The sequence below is a fragment of the Paramormyrops kingsleyae genome, chromosome 13 (genome assembly GCF_048594095.1).
Source record: "Paramormyrops kingsleyae isolate MSU_618 chromosome 13, PKINGS_0.4, whole genome shotgun sequence".
Classification (NCBI taxonomy): Eukaryota; Metazoa; Chordata; class Actinopteri; order Osteoglossiformes; family Mormyridae; genus Paramormyrops; species Paramormyrops kingsleyae.
In genome coordinates, this window is record NC_132809.1 from 23,450,427 (window position 1) to 23,472,040 (window position 21,614).

At 42.3% G+C, this 21,614-nt stretch overlaps 1 protein-coding gene across 2 annotated transcripts; it reads right to left on the reverse strand.

The window, feature by feature from the left end:
* Positions 1-819: 819 nt before the first annotated feature.
* pstpip1a (proline-serine-threonine phosphatase interacting protein 1a) lies at positions 820-21,612 on the reverse strand. Of its 2 annotated transcripts, none has more exons than XM_023811243.2 (15): positions 21,388-21,612; positions 20,200-20,300; positions 19,218-19,292; positions 16,848-16,882; positions 14,493-14,599; positions 14,102-14,164; positions 12,497-12,601; positions 12,113-12,158; positions 8,072-8,151; positions 7,236-7,334; positions 6,880-6,976; positions 6,166-6,253; positions 2,452-2,537; positions 1,974-2,074; positions 820-1,459 (listed from the first exon to the last, which is right to left on the reverse strand). In XM_023811243.2, exons 1-15 carry the CDS (start codon positions 21,418-21,420, stop codon positions 1,328-1,330), a joined length of 1,248 nt encoding a protein of 415 aa, XP_023667011.2. In that variant the 5' UTR covers positions 21,421-21,612; the 3' UTR covers positions 820-1,327. The 2 variants fall into 2 exon arrangements, with proteins under 2 accessions (XP_023667011.2, XP_023667012.2); XM_023811244.2 differs by lacking the exon at positions 21,388-21,612 and adding an exon at positions 21,170-21,369.
* Between the last annotated feature and the right edge of the window lie 2 nt (positions 21,613-21,614).

The window sequence follows — 21,614 nt, forward strand, 5'->3', positions numbered from 1 at the left end:
CTGGGTGTAAATGTGGGTGTGTCTGTGTGAGTGTGTCAGTCTGTGTGGGTGTGTCTGTGTGAGTGTGTCAGTCTTTGTGAGTGTGTCAATCTGTGTGAGTGTGTCTCTGTGTGTGTCAGTCTGTATGAGTGTGTCTCTGTGTGTGTCAGTCTGTATGAGTGTGTCAGTCTGTGTGAGTGTGTCAGTCTCTGTGTGTGTCAGTCTGTGTGTGTCAGTCTGTGGAGTGTGTCTGTGTGTGTCAGTTTGTGTGTCTATGAGTGTGTCAGTCTGTGTGTGTGTCAGTCTGTGTGTGTCAGTCTGTGGAGTGTGTCTGTGTGTGTCAGTTTGTGTGTCTATGAGTGTGTGTCTGTGAGTGTGTCAGTCTGTGTCAGTGTCAGTCTGTGTGATTGTCATTCTGTGTGCGTGTCTGTATGAGTGTGTCAGTCTCTCTCTGTGTGTCTGTGTATATCTGAGCTTTTTAATAGTCCCACCTACCTATGACTGAGTCATAAGTAGCATCATGGGCTCAGCTACACCTGTCAGTTTCTGCAACCAAACCTTCCAGAGTAGAAGTGTGGGCATTTGCGCACCCTGGCAGACCTGCATACCATTTTTTCCCCATTTAAACATTCCCTGTTCCTACTTGAGAAATTCAGGTCACCTGACCTAGATGCACTCAAGCAGGATCAGCCCTGGGGTGTAATCTGGCATCCTTCAGGTATCCAGTGTGGGTCATTATTTGGGAATGTGCTAAATTGGTCCATGCAAACCACTGAAGATGGGGGCTGGTTATGTGGTTTTTCTCTGGTGAATCTCTGGCTGATCATATCCACATTCCAAGGCCAGAACATTTTTTATAGTGCAACATGTAACATACAAATGGAGTCTCAGCAGCTGGATTATTCAAATATTATATATAAAAAGCCATTATATATTTTAAAGAGTACCACATCTATGTAAATCACACATACTAAACATCTGGGTGAGTAGCGTTCCTGTGGTGTGCATTATTATAAAATTAATGTAACATTCACTACAGTAAATTAACATTCAGTTCAATATAAATAACCGTCTGAATGGGGGCTGTCGTATTTCATTTATCGAGGTTTTCTATAAATAAATGAAGCCGATTCTGTCAAGCGGATAGTGACATTAGCGAAGCCCCTAATGGTCCATGTTCGTTATTTCTGCTCTCAGTAGTTCCCCCGTCACTTGTACTGCGGATGTCTTTGACACCTTAAAACCATGAAGTCCTTCCTTGGGGTGGCACATTTACACAGTGGATACATTCAGGTAGATTCCCTGGGGATGCGTGGGCAGGTGTGAATAGGCAATCACACGCCTTGTGTCACACTTTGGTCAAGTAGGTCCCCGGCACCAATCCCGATCGCCCATTCCTCTCCACTGTCCACCATCCGTCAGCTGCCTGATCAATGACGGCCACGATGTCCCCCATCGAGATGGACAGCTCATCTGAAGTCTGTGGAAAATAAAGGGATGGGGGGGTAGTGGTGTCAGATTTAAGCCCACCCCTCCAAGCATAACAAAAGCCTCATTCACAGTTCATCTCTACGTCCTTGAAGCTCTACGTGGGCCTGAAGTTTGTCACTGACTAGCAGACTGTGGGCGTCTGCTGTGGTGGGTCCTATCAATCGCAGCAGAGATTGCATCCTCACTGTGGTCTCTTGTGGGAGTTGTTACCATACTCCAGCAGTTACATAGGCCGTATTAATCTACATCTGTGTTCTACTCATGCTGAAGTGAGGTTCTGTGATACTACATACATTCTCAAAAGTTCAGATCAGTTGTATAATGGAGTTATGTTAAACTGCCTTGGTACCGATTAAGTCAATATAAAAATCATGACAGCTGTAATACGTGAAAAATGCAGCCCTCTGGGTTTTTCACTTGGACGAAAACCCTAAAGTACTTAATCGGCTGGTGGAACGGCCTGTGCGGGGGCTGCGGGGGCGGGGATGGCGGTTATCTCCCACCTGGGCCTGGTAGTCATATAAGGCTTTGTATCCCCCTCCACTGTTTCCACTCGTTTGGACGGGTATGGATGCATAGACCCCGTCGGATTTCTCTGGATTGTCTAGAGGGGAAACAACATGCAGCGTGTGCAAGTTGAGTAATTTTTCATATCAATTATTTGGCAACAAACAAACATGAAACTGATAACTGAAACAGAAGTGTTTTTCAGGTAACGTTCTGCGTTAAATTTAAGACAAAAGATGATTTGAGTATAGCGCCATCTGTTGGTTTGACATATTCTCATACGTCCTCAGCTTGATGCATTATTTATCATTATTGTATTTCTAAAAACAATGTTTTTGCTTTTTATCAGAAAATATAATGTAGTTTTATGCATTTTCTTTTTTCCAACAATTCCAAACTACACTCCTTTTTCTTTTGGAGCCTCCATACATACAGTACATACAGTCACAGGAGTTACAGCTTATCAGTACTGACCAGTAAAGGGTGCTGTTTCCCCAGCACAGCTGTCAATGTTCATCCTTGATCCACTGCTGCAATTCCCTTGTAACAGATTGGAAAACCTAAAAACAGAACCAGACGTTAAGGACGGCACTAAAAAAGTACAATAGTTTCCTGTAGACAGTTTTCTTGTGAAGAAATCAGCTTTCAGAGCCATTATCCAACTGAACAGCTTTGAGTATTATTTATCCTGTACAATAGCTTAATATACTTTTTAAAAAATTCTATCTTCTGGCATTACAGTTTTCAGTAGTAAACTATCCCCTTGCGCTGTAGTAGGGCTTCCTGTCATCAAGACAAAAAAAACACAGAATCTTGTCACCTGGATATTTTCTCTCACCCATTTCTCTTTTAGATCACATTTTAAGGCAACCAATCATTGAAACATGTGGGAAACTCCAGTGCTTTGCATTATGTAATGTTACTTGTAAGACTACATTACAATAGCACAATACAGTGAATTCCCAGTTAATGCCACAACAGCCCTACTATTTTACACATAAAATGTCTATGACATTGGATATTATTGCTGCTTGGGACTTTTCTTTCTCACATTGCTTCTACCCAATGCATGGTCACCATGGAGTGTATACTAGGCAGTATAAGCAGGAGGCAGCGTAAGCCAGACCACCATCATCAGCACGCATAGTAAAGACCATTTAGAGACAAAAGTCCATCGACACAGCCTGACTCTGGGCTGGAGATAGGAAATCAAAGACCCTCGCAGACATGCACTGTCACCCTGAACTTTTCTAGACATTATCCGGAGGGGCTCTACGTGTGAACGCAAATGTCTGAAACATTATACAGACTTTACCCTGTGAGCTCTTTAGTACGCAGTCCGGGTAATTTCTGATTGACCGCCGTGTGTGAATGCGGCAGGGAGAAATGCAGAGAATTGACTGCTAGAGAGTGGGTGTGTTGATGTTGTTTCTATCATGCGACTGGTGCAAAAAATGGAAGAATACAAACATCTTTTACTCAAAGAAGACCCCACTGAACACGGCTATCTTCTGTCAGTAGTGCTGCAAACAAAACACTGTGATTTCCGCTTCGCACTTTTCTCCATCACACCCTGCCCCCTGCATGCTCTACCGAAGCGTTACCCCTCGTCTAAACCAACCGGAATATTTCTAGTAGGTGTTTCCAGTAACTCATTTAACACTGAGGATCTCCAGCTGTGCGCCCCATGTGTGAAAATATCCCCACCTGATTCTGCAGACAATGTCCAAAGTTCACGTCTGAAATCAGCTCAAGCCACTTGGTGCAAACCCACGTGAACATGGGAAGAGCTTACAAATGCAACACCCAATGATGGAAGTATGCCCACAAGCCTGTACTGATATATAATTAAAATCATCAGCACACCATTCTATACCTCAGTGGCCCCTTTACCCCTGCACGCCTATACACGTCTGGATATGACCCCCATTTGCCACAGAAAGCCTGAAGGCATAGCTGAATAAAGTGTTGGAAAAATTCCTTAGGGATTATGGTTCATGCTGGCTTAATAGCATTGCACAGCTCATGCAGAGGCCTCAACCTCAAAGTCAAGCTACAATCCTCTCATTCCATCTCATCCCTATGGTGCCCTTTTGAATTTCGGTTGGGGAATTGTGTAGGCAGACTGGGACGAAGTGAGGTCTCACGCTGTTTGAGCCAACTAAGCATGATGCGGCACATTGTCTTACTGGAAACATCCATTTCAATGAAGGGAACACTGTGACCATGAATGGATGCCTAATGTGTGCCAAGAAAACAGATCTCCTCCACCCTTACAATCAATCAAACATTTCAATCAGACCAGGTGACATTTTTCCACTCTTCAATCACCCAGCAGTCATACCAAGTACAAGATCACTTACAGCTTGTGTCTTGCTTATTCCAATACTTAGTGGAACAGTAAATAACCCTCTTGACCCACACAGTCATGTGAAATTCTAAGATTTTGCGTATCAATACAAAGTTCATGACAGTACAATTAGAAAAAGACTGAACAAATATGGCTTGTTTGGAAGGTCTGCCAGGAGAAAGACTCTTCTCTCTGAAAAGAACATGGCAGCACAGCTTCGGTTTGCAGAATTGCATCTTAACAAACCACAAGACCTCTGGAACAATGTCCTTTGTACAGACGAGACCAAAGTGGAAAGGTTTGGCCATAATGCACAGTCCCACGTTTGGCAAAAACCAAGCGAAGCATATCAACACAAACACTTCACACCAACTGTGAAGCACAGTGGGCTAATGAATTGGGCTTGTGTTGCAGCCACAGGACCTTGCAGTCATTGACTCGACCATGAACTCCTCTTTATACCAAAGCACTGTAGTGTGGTGGGACTTTAAGAGAGCTGTGCATGAATGACATCCGCAAACCTCAATGAACTGAAGCATTGTTGTAAAGAAAAGTGGGCCAAAAATTATTATGTCCTGATATGTATAACTATAGAACTGAAAGCGGGTTTATGTGTATGTGCAGGTGTATATACAGCCGTGAAAAAAATTGAGACCACAGCACAATTTATATATATATGCGCATCATTATCACTCAGTTTCAAGGAGCATGTACCAATGGGTAGATGTGCATGAAAAAGTGGCCACTGTATGTCTAAATATTAGTTTAGTGGTTGATGGATGTTCCTCTCCTGCCCAGGGGTCGTGGGTTGGGGTTAATGACATAAAAACAAAGTAGCCAAAATAAGGTTTTCCTGCAGGGTTACTGGTAGGGTTACTATGTTTGGTGAGACAGATAAGAAGACACTCAAAAAATGTCACAAATATAAAATAAATAAAAATGGCTTCTATCTTTGCCGCGAGAAACAGCCACAGTTGTAAAATACGAGCAATTTATAATAAAAAATGAAGAAAAAAAGTATTTTTACTTAAAAAAAAATTCAATAAAATGTGATAAAACATGTTTTAATTTGGGAATATTTGCTTACATTTTTTAATATTGATTAAACTTCAAGCAACTTCACACTGTTCACACTGTTCACTCTGTTCACACTGTTCACTCTGTTCAACACGAAAATAAACAAAGTGTCAACGTGACAATGGTTTCCAGATGTTGACATCATGTGTGAGCAGCATGACAACGCAGGGATGTGCATATTGTTTAACTTTTAAAGTAAACATGTGCTTGAGCCATGCAAACGCGGTGTGACGATACTGAGTGGCTGCCGCATACTGAGAATTGTAAAATTGTAACCTAACTTTTAAGGCCCGATTACAGCTGTAGGGGTGGCCCATCTTACCCGCAAAGGGCCGGTGTGTACGCAGGTTTTTGGGATAAACCTTTAGGTCAGCTGGTCAAACCCAGGTGTGAGAACTCTTCAGCCAATCAATCCTCTAATTAGTAATCTAATTAGGGATCTGCAGTGAAAACCCGCATATACAACGGCTGTGAGAGAAAGTCCATGTAGAACAGGGAGAACATGCAAACTCTACAGATAGTGGGATTCAAATCTCCATCTCTGGAGTGATGAGTTGACAGTGTTACTCCGCACAACATGACCTCTCTGTATGATACACACTTACTAACCTTCTTTGTTCTGACCCATAGTGCTTCGGGAAGAAGCGTCTACTAAACAAACACACAGTAAAATGGAAATGAATATGAAAAACCATATTCTTTCACTTCCTCATGCCTTGTGGTTGATGTTAGGGTTGGGGGGGCCAGGGCAGAAATCTTACCTCTTCTTCACCAGCCCGCTGAAACGGGCACTGCCGTTAGAGCTTTCAGATTGGTCCCTGTCATAGTAATTCTCAAACGTGATTGGACCTGTGGAGATGAGGGGCGGTCTTAGAAAGATGCCACAGTCCGTGTGCTAACCAGGCAGGTGTGGATGCTACAAACACACCCGAAACGGGCCAAACAGAAACGTGAGCACATTTTCACTACAGGCCCTTAACACGAGGGTGCCGGGTAGCTGAGTCACTTCAGCTGGTGAAAAGCCAAGTTAGTGACAGAAAAAAATAACCAAGCTTCTTCTAAACAAGAAATCAGAGTGAGTTACATATTTGTAAAAACTGTTAAATGTCTGGCAAAGCATTGCATAGATAACATTGGTTTTCAAAATTGTCTTTTGCTTCTTTGTGCTGGAAATCTAGTGTAAGAAATACTTGGAGGACATTAAGGTCAAATGTATCTGCCCCCCCTTAACAGAACAACTGGGGCCAGTGTGCCCCCCCTAGTTGAAATGGTCTAGAACTGCTACTGTATTGTGTACTGTACAATGACAATAAAGAATTGAATCTTTAAAGGAAAGTTGAATATTAAAGTGGCAAGCTTGAGCCAACCTGGAAAACACTGCCCCCTGTTGGGAAATATATGCTATTAAAAGATTGTGTTGTGTAGTTTTGTTTTACAATCATATTAATTAAGCACAGTGAGTGCTTAAAGCCTACCTGGGGGCTGTGAACCCGTCTGTTTGCTCTGGATGAAGGAGTTGTTATCTGCAATGATGTCACACTGTTCTAGACTTTTCCTCACCTCCTCATAGAACTGCAAAACAACATCATATTACCAAAGTTCACAAACTAAGGAGGACATGTATAGGACTGATTTGGGGAATATAGAGCACATTCTTTTATGAATCTTCTCTTCATACCCTGAGAATAAGATTCTCATTTGGTTTAATCTCAATTAAAAACCCAAAATACAAATACAGGTTTACTGTTGTTAGTGATGTACTGGTACCATTGACAAGATTCTTAACCTGTTAATTTCATCAGGGTGGTTTAGTTGGAACACAGATACTAACCTCATCATCGCTGACACACTGCACTGAGAAATGGTTGCAGTGCACCCACATGGCATTGCGTAGCACATTCATACGGTCCATCTCCTGCTGCTGTAACACCTAGAACCCAAAAAACATTAAGAAATCATCTTATTAACCATGCAATACATTCTTATGGTCCATCTCCTACTGCTGTATCACCTAGAACTCCCAAACCATAATGGACGCAATTATGCATGGCAACACATTCAAAAGGTCCATCTCCTGCCACTCAAACACTGAAAATTATCTTATGATTATGCAACACATTCATCCATCCATCCATCTTCTATCACCGTTTGTCCTATTAAGGGTCCTGGGGTCTGGAGCTTATCCTGCACATATACCATTTCCAGTTGCTCGAAAAACCCAGTTCTTCACAATAATGCCACATGTTCTGTCATTGAAATAACTAACCCTAAAAATGATGCTTTTTGTTCCTTTTGCTAAATTATTGGGTATAACTTGTATTATATAAGAATGTGTCAAACTCAAACCCAAATTTGCTATTTTCAACCATCAGTGTTCCGTTGCCACTTTATCCCTGGCAGGGTCGCGGTGAGCATGGAGATCCTCCCATGCTGAGATATATGCTCAGACACGTTTGGCAATATAGAGGCATGATCTGGAATAGGATCCACCCCCAGAATTCTTACTGGATGAGAAGGTGGAAGATTGATGACCGATGAATAGATGGAGTTTCCATAACTACTTATTTTTGACCATGCATGCATGAGGTGAACAAGAACAGCCAGGGCTGGAACTGAACCCATAACCCCCACATCCAAGACAGGCTGAGTACAGGGGGTCACTGTTACCTCGCAGGTGCTTTGGTGCGTTTTTTCCCAGTCCAAGCGGGTTTCATCCAGCTGCTCAGTGCTGGCCACGTACTGCTTTTCTGCAGAAGGAAGGACACATGTCACAAAGATTAATCACTCTACTCAAGCTTTTCTGACTTCAAATCGAAAGCAGTACAAACACAACAAGGAACAAAGTGAACTGCGAGCACATTCTGTTTTTCCTGGAATGATCGTGCCACTTCCTGCAGAAGCGAGGGAGCTGTTTTCACAGTTCAGAATTGCCCGGTTGTTACTGTTCATTGCTGAAAGGGGAACTGGGCTCGCTGTGAGTGAAGAGTTTACTGGGGAACCCGAGTAGAAAATAAACTACATCTCCGCTGTGCACATATAAGCATTCATCTTATGCAGCATTTCTGACTCATGCAAAGTACAAGAGCAGTACAGCTGTGGTGTAAGTCAACTAGATGAACTTAATTAATTTGGGTTTGCCCAAGAGGTCATTAAAGGTCTTGGTTTTGATCCAGGACACTCACAAACTCAGACAATCAGACTCCTCCAAAGCCACGATCAGAGCCTTCATTTACACTGCAAAGGTCACAGCATCCTTGACAAAGTCATGATTGGTGAAACTTTCCTTACCAACAGATGCCCCACAGTTGCTGGACCCCACGACTCTGCCCAACACCCAATCCATGCAAGAACAGAATAGGAACAAGAACACACTCCTGACGAACCCCAGAATCAACTAGGAAGAACGGAAAAGGTTCTGGCTCCACTCTGCACATCACTCACAGTGCTGGTATACTGGCCAGCCATGATGTCCAGCAACTTCAGGGGGATTCCACGAAGTCTCAGGATGTCCCACAGGGAAGCTCGATCAACTGAGTTGAATGCTTTACGAAAACTGACAAAGGCTACAAAGAAACCCTGCTGATATTCGCGTTTGTGCTTGTGATGGTTGACTTCTTAGGGTAAAACCAGACTTCTTTGGTTGCTAACAGGCATGCACGTGATCGTGGATCCTGTTGAAGATGCCCCTAGTAAGGACCTTACCCGGCACTGAGAGCAGTCTTATAGGTCATAGTAGTTGCTGCCATTCAAGCAATCACCCTTCCCTTTCCAGATAGGGACTTGCAATACCAGGAGGACAGCCTTACCACCAGCCTGGAGAAGTTCACCCCAGATACCACAGATCCCTGTGGCCTTCCCTACCACAGCTGGTTCACCACCTCTGCAATATCGGTGGGATTGGGTGGTTCACAGCCAGAGATGTCCAACGTCCTAGCTGGATGGTCAGCTTTAAACACCTGCTCAAAGTGGCCGGCCCAATGGGTCACAACTGCAGTGTCATCTGTGAGGACCATTTCTTCATCCGCCATGACTGTGACTCTCCAAGGAACAGATCTGGATGCATAATGATTTGTTGGCAGGATGTGGGTCGCTAGACCACAGATTCCTCTAACAAATGCCTCCTTATCTGCCCTCAGAGCCCTTGCAGCCGTCCTTCCTAGTTACCAGTACAGACTGTTGCCATCAAGCCATGTGCTGTTACTCAATAATATGCAATAACATCAAAGGAGCATAAGAACATCAGACTGGAAGTATTTAACAGTTGAAACAAGAACTAGTAGCACAGTGATTTGCAATCTTTGTAAAAACAAAGTTTTGAGAGCTGTAAGTAGCATTTAGTGGAAAATCCCACTAAAGAAAAAGCGTGCAGTTGTGCAAGACAACGCGGGTAATATGAAAACCGCAAAGGATGATTTGGGAGTCACAAACTTGGGCTGTTTTACACACTCGCTACAGCTTCTGATACGAGAGGCTGCTGTCACAGTGAAGTGTAAGTGATGCTGTTGCAGTGGGAGAAAAATTGTGGGACATTTTAAGCCTTCACTACTTGCGTATACTTTCCTGAAAGATATTCAAATTGAACTGCAAATACCTCAAAAACGCATAAAGCATGATGTACAAATGAGATGGAACAGTACGTTATGCATGTTTCTAGCAGTCTAATTAACAAAGCCTTTTGGTATGCATTTTTTCATTTGTATTTATTAGTATAAAAAATAATTCATCATTCATTCATCATTATTGTATCGGAATCTGTAACAGTTTCAGCAATTCTGAATCAGTATTGGATCGGAACTGAAAAAATGTGGATAGGCCCATCCCTAAACACAGGCATCAGCAACCTTCAGGCTCTTCCTACAGAAGGTCTTTCACATCATATTAGAATCAGCAGTTCGCCCAAGTCTGCAACTTCCTCACACAAACTGCGTGCAATCTCAGAAACAGCTTGATCTTGGAGTCTGGCTAAGTCCAGCCTCATTTCCCTACTAGGTGGTAGACTACTGGACCTAAGCTGAATCTTCAGAGTGGCATCAAGTCTGTGGTCAGAATTCACAAGCTGGGTGCTCCTGTAGACCTGAGGAGCCTCTAGCGTCTGCCCAGGATGATGTGATTGATCTCCTTTGACACCAGAACTTGAGTACCAAGTCTAGCCATGCAGCTCAGGGTACTAGAACCAGGATCCAGCGACCCACAGCCCTGACGTTTTTGCAAAGTCGATGAAGATGGAGCCACTTTCACCACGGTCACCAGACTCTTGGTCGACAGCCCTGTCAATGCCAAAGGTCAGGTGGAAGTCACCCATGACCAGAGGAGTGTTAACTTGTGTGCATCCATCAACCACCGAGTCAGGTTACACTGAGCGTAAACTGACAACAGACAAGTCACCCAGAGGCTGCCTTAATCTGAGTCGCATAGTACGCTCATTGAAAGGAGTGACATGGGATACCATCAGGAGGAGCCAACCCACCATAGCAAAAGCTCCTCCCTGAATATGGCAGCCATCAGAGCAACCAGACCAATAAGAAGTGTGCCCACCTACAGAGATCTGACCACACTCTGGTCTGCATACCTCAAAGGCCAACCTCCACTGAAATGCAGAGCTTATGAAGCTCCTTCGACAGCAGAGTAAGATGGTTATCATGCCAGAGAGCCAAGACATTCCACAGATCTACCCAGATGGGCCGCCTCAGACCCAAGTGCTGCCGTGCAGCCAGCGACACCTCAGCCCCACATCAGCATCTATCCCCAACATCTCTAATCCTATTGGCTCTCAGCGGTTACAACTGTTCCGGGGACGAGGCTCCTGAGGGCTTCCCCCATCCTCTTCATGACGAATGCATCCTTCCTTTGGGTGGCTGCAGTAGAGATACTCCCACGGAGAGCAGAATAGAGTCCTGTCTGCTGTTTGGGAGCTGGGTGAAGATATTCACGGTGGCTGGAGTGCCAGTCCCGCCACCAACCCCTAAATATTTCCCTGCAAGAATATTATCTGTCCCTGGACAAAAGAAGCTGTCGCATTAAGAAAACCACATGAAAGCATTTGTTATGTTGTTATTTTGTAGCAAGAAAGGACCAAGACACTGCTTTTTAGGCGACATTCAAAGCAATGTCGTCGGATCAAATCTACCACTGTCCAGGCTTCAAAGTATGGTGGGGGCAGCATCATGCTTTTTAAGCAGGGAACAGGCATCTTGTAAAGGAAGGATGGGTTGCACATTGCATAGGGAAATGCTGCAAGAGAACCTGTTTCAGTATTTGGCGAAGGATCATTTTTCAGCAAGGCAATAATCTCAAACTCCAAACCTCGATCCAACTGAGACTCTGGAACTACTTGAAAATTTGAATCCCCTGAACCTGAACAACAGGAGTAATTCTGCTCATGAAAACTAGCCAAATACTTTCCTGAAAAAAATGCAAAGCAGCTACATACTGTTTTTGCTGCAAAAGGTGACTTTACAAACTATTAAAATGTGACGATTATGCAAATTTATGCAAACCACATATTCTTGCTGATTTTCCTAAGGACATTTTCTAACACGAGTCGCAATAAAATAATCCCTGTGTTTATAAATGAAAATATTAGGTAAAGCTTTACATTTACTGCACCCTAGGAATGGTGAAGAGTGCTTTGATCAACGGGACGAGCGCCCAGAGATGCACGGATGCCTCCGGCAGCGTCACGGCCACAGCGTGTCGGTCGTTACTCACCGGCCTCCTTGGCTGATTCCCTGCACTGCTTAGCCTTGTTCTGGGCCTGACGGAGGGGGAGGGGTGCAATGAGAGTGAAATTATGATGAGGAATTTAAACTAACCATATCTATGACACTATGTGGTGCATGCTATATTTAGTTATATGTCATAGCATGATGCCTATACTGATAAGATCGTTTGACAAGGTCATTTCCACCCTTGCTATTTCGACGAACGTGTGGTTGTTTCATAGTTGTTTTTCCGACTGCCTTCTGTACTCCTTTCTCGATGAAGTATATATAAATTCAAATAGATAATACTTGTGGGTAATGGTTACTGCAGCTTCTGGTAAGACGCAGCAGCGCTCTGCTGAACTCTGTCCAAGTTCTCACAGGTAGGTACCTTCTCGCACTGCTTGGGCGTCAGGTTGGGCGCATTCGCTGCCTTCTCGGACGCCTGCTCCGCCTCGTCTGCTTCCCTACACCGCTGTTCGTACGACCTTTTGGACTGAACAAAATGGTCGATAAGGGGTTTGGGGTGGTGGTGGTGGGGGGGGGGGGGGATGGTTGGGTTTCCTCTGTGACACATGACGTGCACACAAACCTCACAACAATACTGAATCTGCACGGCATGCTTCTCCTAAACTTGGCTTTTTGCTTTGGGGTAATTTGCACACAGGAAGTTCAGTTGTTTTTTTTTTTTCTTTACAAGAAAGGGGCTGCAAGAAAGGAAACTATCTGCCGTTGTGCAACGTGCAAGAGCTGAACAAAAACCAGAAACATGAACTAAAAAAAAAAAATGACTGAGATTTGCACAAACACAACAAGATAATCAGAAACAAATGCAGGCGGAGTGCTACCAGCTTCTGGTACACCCATGCCAGAAGAGGAGCACTGCACTGTCACTGCATCACTGTAATTCATAGTACTTTATAGTTTAGGCTTGCTCCCTGAAACCCTGCAGCTGCATGCTGCTTTAAGATTAGACCACCATTGTTACTGTATTCATTCAGGTGTCCAGTCACCTAGGGAAGTTAATGGGTCCTTACAATAATGTAATAACTGCTGATAACGTTTCAATTCTTAACGCAAAAAAAAAACAATATTAACTTAAAAGTAATATAATAACATTTCTGAATCGAAAACATTACAATGGTTTGTGCATAATTTAATGTTATTACATAAAAAATGTATTAAAAATGATATTATTGTCAGTTACTACACTATTGGAAGTTATTACATTACTGGTCTGCACAATCCAAAAAAGGATTTGATTAGATGATTATGTGAGATTTTTACAGCAGTATATGTGTGGGAATTTCAAAGACATCAAACTCGTCCTGGTGTCCATTACAGAGAACATTCATAAACGGATCAGTAATTCAACACTAAAATAACTAGACTTCTTTCATACTTTGCTAAATAATACCTGACGTATTTTCTAACAATGATATATACACAGCAACTACAGTTTTTTGTACTTTTTTTTCTCTGTCCATAAAATGCATTTGTTGATATGGTGGCCATTTTGTCAGAGAGAAAGAGTGAGTTTTCAAACCCCATCCCCACATATGTGGTATCATTGGAAGGCCCAGAAAGCAAAAAGCATCTTTATCATGCAATAGCAATAACTATGTTTTTTTTTCAAATCAGTGAAAGGACAGATGCAAAATCAAAATATTCACTACAGTGGACACAAATGGACGGGCGGAGTCTCAGGATGTTATATATTGTGAGTTGCCTCCATGGGTCACAGAAAGGGCACAGGGACCAGGAAGGTTTCAGTGTAATTTCACTATGTGGCTCCAACCTTTCATGCTTTCCTGTAGCGTTAGCATCCTATTCGCCGAGCTGAACTGTAGTCTGTTCCTCTTAGGTAACGCTCTCTGACAAAGCACGCTGCCTTCCGATACGAGCTAATAATTTCCCTAAAAGGCTTCTGACGCAGCTTTTGTAATCCCTGCTGGCATAGAGGGAACCAGCTGACAGTGTCTACTTTGCAACTCACCTCCATTGTTTTCTTGAATAATGACACCTTTGTCTTCTGAACTTTTTCCATAATTCCTTCAAACTGCAAGAAGAGACAAAAAGTAAATACAGCAAAAGCCGGTGATGTACTGCAGTATTATAAGGATTTGCATCGGCCTTATAAATGATTTAAGCAATAAAAAAGATGATTTGACAGAAGTCATCAAGCACAAAGGCCACGAACTCTGCTGGGGTCACCTGAGCAACCGCTGTCCTGTAATTCCACAACAGAACCGTAAATAGTCGTAAAATTAGAGGAGATAGAAGACCAGGAAAAAAACCATGTTCATGAAATTTCAAATCTCTTTATCGAAAGAGATGAGGGAAGCTCTCCAGACAAGCTGACGGGTCTGAAACACAGGCTTCCTGACCTTCTTCCTTTGCTCACGCTGTCGCTCTCGGAACTGCTCCATTCTCTTCACTTCTTCCTTCAGAGTTCCCGATAACTGGATGTGAAAATTCCCAATTTTCTCAATCTCTGAAAAAGGAGGTAACAGTCACTAAAAACAAAGCAACCAGCAGCTTACCTGAGCACCACCAAGCTTCCTGCTCTCCTTATAGTTTTATATAGCATTATATAGTATTTATATAGTATTATATAGTATTATAGTTTTGATTTGTTAAATTAGTTCCATATTTTTATATTATTTAATTTTCAAGTCCAATTTAGTTTTAGTTAGTTTAATTTTCTATATTTCAATTTATTTTTAATGTATTTCAGTTTCGGCTTAAGATTTAGTAATTGTATCTCTTGGGATTGACCGAAAGCTGTACAGCTCTTTTGTGTGTCTGATCTTTTTCGAGAACCGTACATGAAAATGCAGTTCACGCTATGTAGTAACATCCTCAAAAAGGGCAAAACATGTTCCAGGTAATACTAATTACTTCAGCAAAATAGTGTTTAAAAATGGCAACAGCAAGTGTTTGACGTTTGTTGTCATTTTATTTCATTTAGTTTTGGAAGGAATATTTATAGTTTTTTTTTTTTAGTTTTTTATATTATTTTCAGTCTTGTTTTATTTTTATTTCAGTTTATTTCAGCTTTGTTTTGCTTGACGATAGTAACCCTGCTGTACAGCCACCAGTTGTGGTGTTGTCTGGGTTTACTTCGATGTTCACAGCCTCGCAGTGGGAGAAATGTCATGTCACTCATACTGAGAAAGCTGCCATCCGCCCAGCACAGACACACACACACACACACACGTCATCACTGGCAACGCTGGCCTTTCTGTGTAATGCCATTAAGGGACCAGACAGATCTCTATGGCGGACAGTCATGTCGAAGCTCACTGCGTCCCTAGCAGTAGGGATGACGATTGATGATTCTGTTGAGTTGAGGTGCAATCAATGGTATAATCGAAATTTCCTATAAATAGGTTTCCTTCCTGCAAAGTGAACGGGTACTGATGCCATGTTCAGATGAAGCAAGCGAAAGAAAAAAACATAAAAGCAGAAAGAGAGAAAACTGAGGTCAGGGTGTGCGGTGAAGATTACTTGTGATGTTGGGGTAACCTACTTCTTGAACAGTGTGCACACTCATGCGCCCCAGTTGTAATTTAACACTATAAGTGTGTGAATGTACGTGTAACGGAGGAGTAGGCTTTAGTTCGATACAACAAAAATAACCTTCACTACCTCATACACACTTATGGTTAAAAACCTTCATGACCGCTGCCTTGAGTCGCTGCAAACCCATGCAGGTTGTATGGTTTAATAACAGCGGGGCTATTTCTGCAGATGCATCGCACCTATAGCAAGGCTACACAAACTTGCTTCTGATGACACACCACCCTGTGGAGCTTAGCTTCAGCATAGTTGGCTCTAATACTGTGATGCCACAGAAGGGCCTGATTATCTCTATCAGGAAAATTAAATTCGGGCTGCACCTTAGCTCTGGTGGGTGGTAGGACTGGGCAGCCCCGATCTACAGCACGCTCACGGAGCTACAGACACGGCCCCAGTTCTAAAGAGTGACCAGCAGAGTGAACTGAAATAAACGACATGAGCTTTACTGGCCATGTCCAAATTCAAGGGCTGCATCTTTCGAAGGACGTGGTCTACGAAGGCATAACCTTTCTTTGAAGGCACCGACCTGACACATTCGATCTTCGATTGTAGTCTTAGAAGGATACAGCCCTTAAATTCAGACACAGTCACTGAGATCAGGACGGACGGCTTCACCAAATGGGCCTTTCAGGAGCTCTACAGCAGGGGCATGCAGCCCCGAACCTGGAGTGCTGGTATCCTACCTGATGAGTTACTCTCTGCCTGAGATCAGGTGTGGTTCATCAGAGACCAGGTAAGATGGAAAACCTTTAGGATTCCAGCACTCCAGAACCAGGGTTGCCTAACCCTGCACTGATGTTAGCTGGGTAATGCTCTCAGACAACAAACAATGAATGTGGCTGAGATAAGCAAGAAGGGGTAAATGTTGTTCACAATCAATCATGCCAAACAGATTTTGTTGTCATAGAGACCCTGTGTCACAGTCCGTTGTATGTTTTAGATGTATAAGGGCAGATCTAGGAGGAAAAGGGTTTACTGATTAGACCCATATCAATGTTGAACATTATATTGAACTCAATGCCCATGGAAAATGACACAGACCAGTAGTTTGAGTTGATATTGAAACCAAGGGTTATGGCCCTGAAATTGATATCATATAGGAACAAAATACTGACTGGTGTAAACTTCAACGTCAAACTAAGCTTCAACGTCCGACTTACGGGCTTTGAGGTTTTCAAAGGAAGATTTCAAGGTCCTGTTGAAAAATTAAAATTAAAATATATTAGAACACAGAGATATTGACTGAAAACATGTAAACAGTTTCATGTGAGTAATGTTTTTACTTAGAGGAAGCTCAGTTTATTTTTTGTGAAGCAGCCCAACCCTGTATAGGATGACAGTGAGCTGGAGATTTCAGAAACTGATCAACTGAAAAGCCCTGTTTGAATCCAGAAAACACCAACATTTCAAGGCAATTGTGAAATAAATTATGTAGGTAATAGGTTAGCTAGACTGAAGCAGAGCAAAAACAAGAATCCATTTATTAACATAAATCCACATTTACACTCCGAACTGTGTCATTCGGTCCTGAAATCAAATCTGCAGTTTGAAATGTCTGTGCAGATTTTCAGAGCTATCTTGAGACCTTGTGTGTTGGGCCAATATTCCTTTGACCAGACACAGGGGGGGGAGGGGGGGGGTGACTTTCTCCCCTGGCCAGAGGGCCTTTCTGCATGGCCCTTCCTGTAATAGTGAGCTGTGATTCACACCAGCAGTACATAAAAACACCAAGTTACACTCCGCATTGAAATTTGCGGTGAATGTGAACAGGAAGTGAGAGGGCAGTGTGAACATATATGTACACTGGATACTCAGGGCCCTGATGTCTTATTGCAGATTAAAAAAATAAAAATAGTTATTCACATCCTGCTCTGGGCACATCTTAAAAAACACATTCACATCCTGCTCTGGGCACATCTTTAATACTCTTTAAAAGATTTTCATATTGATTTGAAACAGAAACCAAAATGCTCAAAAAGCTGTAATCTTTATTGTAAATACAGTAATGTCATTGCTTATATCCTTTACATTTAAAAGGTGATGCAGCCAATTTTAAAAACATGCAACCATGAGTCTGCCTAGAATGCCGTTCATGCTACTTCTTCATTTTTAGCATGATCTACAGAAATAAAGTCAGAGGAACTACAACACAATTAATTGTCACACATGAATAATCGGTATCAATACAGATTGAAATTACTAAGGCTGTAAATGAAATCACTTACTATTGCCATAGGTAATATACAACTGGGTAACACTTTACTTGAGGGGGACACAAATGATGTAGTTGTACACTTTTACTTAATGTATTAATTACCCAGAAACTAAGAATTAGTTATATATTGATCCCATGTTTGTTCATCAGTCATAATAATTAATGTATTTCCTGCAGTTCCTATTGTTATTCATAATTTGTACTTGAGTAGTAACTGAGTTACTGTGTTACTCGTGTCCCCTCAAGTAAAGTGACACATCTGTCTAAAGGTGACCTGAACTATCTTACATGACATGAGCAAGAGCCACTACGGTCACAACCATGCAATGCTCCCAAAAAGTATATGTTTATAAGAGCATTAGGCCTGTTTCTTAAAGCTTGTTGGCTTGCCCTGGTTTGCTCAGCTTTAATAGGAAAATTACACAGGAAATCACCTTCGACCTTTTCGGAGATCTGTCCTATTTTTACTGACCGGTAGAAATTCTGCTGCCACCTCAAAATTTTGCTTTGGTGTTACAAAAGCCACATACTAAATGGTTTCAGTTAATGAAAATACATCAAGTGCAGGTGCTTTTTTTGGTAACTGTCAAGGTTGAAAGTGCATTGAGCAGAAGGTATAAGCTGTGTCTGTTAACAAGTGGTTCATTTCAAGTTTTTAATGTATCTACTATTGGCCAGATGCGCAGAAGGCAAACTGCCCTTTCATGTCATAGATCAACGTGTAACTTTGGAAGGACCAGACTTTTAAGGGTTAAAAAATGTTTGCAGACCATGCATATGTAGAATGTAAGTTTATAATGATTATTTTTGTACATGGAACATGTGCATGGACAATTTTATGCATTCAGTGGAGATGCAAGTCAGGATGTTGGGAGATATTGTTAGGCCTGATAGTTGCAGGCACACATGCGGTCATACACAGCTACACACAATCCACTTGTTCATTTCAGTGTAAGCGTGTTGCAAAAGATGCAGACACATTCTGCTGCAGTCTTGCTCAGTGTCACTCTCATAGGCACAGGCATTGGGGCACAGAGACACGGATTAAACAGTAACTTAAATGCAGCATGTTTTGTCGTTCTCTGATATCTCTATTTGAATAAGGAGTTTGCATTTCCTGTTAGTTCGATAGCAGCTCATCAACAGAGGTACAAGCCTTGACTTCTGGCGCACGCACAATGCTGTTGCAATGTAATGTTGCTGTGTAGAGTTGACTCACGAATGTTTTACCAAGTGTGCATGCATAAAAAAATAAAAATAACTACTAACAATATTTAAAGGGACAGAAGCCCAACCCAGAAGTGAAACAGCCTACCCTATTTCAGTCTGTCCACCAGCCTTCCGAGAGATTGTCACCAGCTCCCTTCCATATCTCTCCTCTGCCTGCGCCCTGCGATGGTGGGACAGGAATGCACAGTTGACAGTTTTCCATATTTCAAAACATGCAGGAAGCAGGTGGTATAGCGGCAAGACTTCAGGTATTCAGTGAACTATCAGATCAGAGAAAAAGAGCCGTATACATGGAGAAATGTAGTGATTCAGTGTAGCAGGAGGCAAATGGAGCTCAGTTAGGGCCCCTTGACTTAGGTGGAGTAAGTGATGTGGCCTTGTGGGTTAGAGCTCTCCGCCTGTGTCCAGATGATTGCTGGTTCAAATCCCATACTGTTAGAGCCCTGAGCAAAGTCCTTAACCCTAAAACACAGCACCAGGGGCCACTGGAAAAATGGCTGACCATGATCTGTAACCCTAAGCTTTACTCTCACCTGGATGTGAATGTGAAGAATTCCTGCGTACTTGTACACTGGAGAATAAGTATCACCATCAGTGAACAAATGACTGGCAGTAAGAACAAAGGTGAAGTGCAGGGGCCGCCTCAGTCTGCCAGGGCCGCTCTGACACCCCTGCTTGTGCATCCAATCGGATCTTAATGTCCAGTGGAGGTGGCGTGTACCATGGGCCAGCCCTGTGACGCCCTAAGCCTGCTGGTATGTATCCTACCCTGATAATCCTGAACCACGTTATGATTACTGTTAACTTAGCCAGTTACTTATGAACCAGGTGAGTAAATGGATTGTTCCAGGCTAACACAGTCATCATCTATTGAATAAGTGGAGATTGAAGACGGATGGATGGATGGAGCCAGTTTATCTTACTTTGATCAACAGATACTATACTGGCACAAGGTTGGAGATACTGAGGACCATGGTTAGAGATTCCTATGGTGTTAAACCATTAAATAACCAGTACACTGTACTCTTGAGAATAACTGAAAGGATGTGGAAATCACAGGAACTTACCTCATCTTCAGAAGTTCCTCCATGTCTTTACACATTCTCCTGCCATCACACATCCGTTGGATGAGAACCTCATACCCAGAATTACTGGTGAAATCCTCTCCCTAAAAACGGCATGAGTAACCATAGTTAAACTATTTCTTGAACTTTATTGCAAGAATTAATTTTGATTAAATATTAATTTCTCCTGGGGCTTTCATTGATCCAGGTACCTTTGTGACAATAATAATATGAGCGTACATGCATTCTTTCATTTACATCCCACCATCTGCCTTTATTTACATGTGTTTAGTATTTACCCTTGAGTCTTAATAGGTTTCCATGGATAACAATCTATTAAGCTGTTAATTCTAACACTGATCTCCTGCCTGTACCAGCTGGCAGGACCTGGGTGAGGCTGCCACACCCAGATGTGCAATGAGGAGGCAGATCTGTAACTCCTGCCACTACAGAAGACAGGCTTCTCAGCTCCTTTAAGTGCCAGTCCATTACTAATAGCCTCAAGAAATCGAGAGTAACAAGAAATCAATCCATTCATCCATCCATCCAGGACAGAGTTGTAAGCTTTACCGAAAAACACAGATGTATAGCACACTGATAAGCATATTGCAGTACCTCCAGCACAGATAAAATAGGTATCATTGTTAATTTCTAGACTGCAGAATTATCTCACAAGCCGTATTCGCAAACACCCCAGCTTCACACCAGTTCCATATTAAAGTTTTCTAAGCTGTTATATTTTGACTAAATCATTATAATAATAATTTTTAACTGACGTATTTTGCCTGTCTGCTTGTTTAACAGAAGTAGGGTACGTGTTTTGCTAACCCAGTTTCCCCGCAGTTATTCGCTGATGGTTTACCCTGACTGTTCTACAAACAACCAAAAGTGAGACAAATAAGCATTTATACAAATATGAATATTTCATTCAGAGATATTTCCGAACTACAGTATATGTTACTATATCCCACACATTTCTGACGCTGTCAACTCGCTGCCATCTGAAATTCTGCATGCAAATATATCCTCTTCGCCTTTTCTGCACAGCATAATCTTCTATAGACCCAGGAAGAGGTGGCTATGTGTATTATTAAAATATCTGAACTAGTACTAATAAATAAATAGTTAGATCTAACAGGATTCAAGCGCGCAGCACCGAGGATTTCAAAAAAAGGAAATCGAGCATCTTACCCAAAATGCATCTTTAAAGCGTAACCCTTCCATTCTTCCAGTTCTGCCGCAAAACGTAAGTTAGTTAGATATTGTAAATTATGTAAGTAGTCCAGCGGAAGATCCGGTGAGCAGTAAAAAAAGTTTTTTCAAAAAAATATATATACATATATAAAAAAATAAATAGATCTAAAAGCGACTTTTTACGACGTTACTTGCCACATGTAGCGTTCACCCAAATCAGGAAG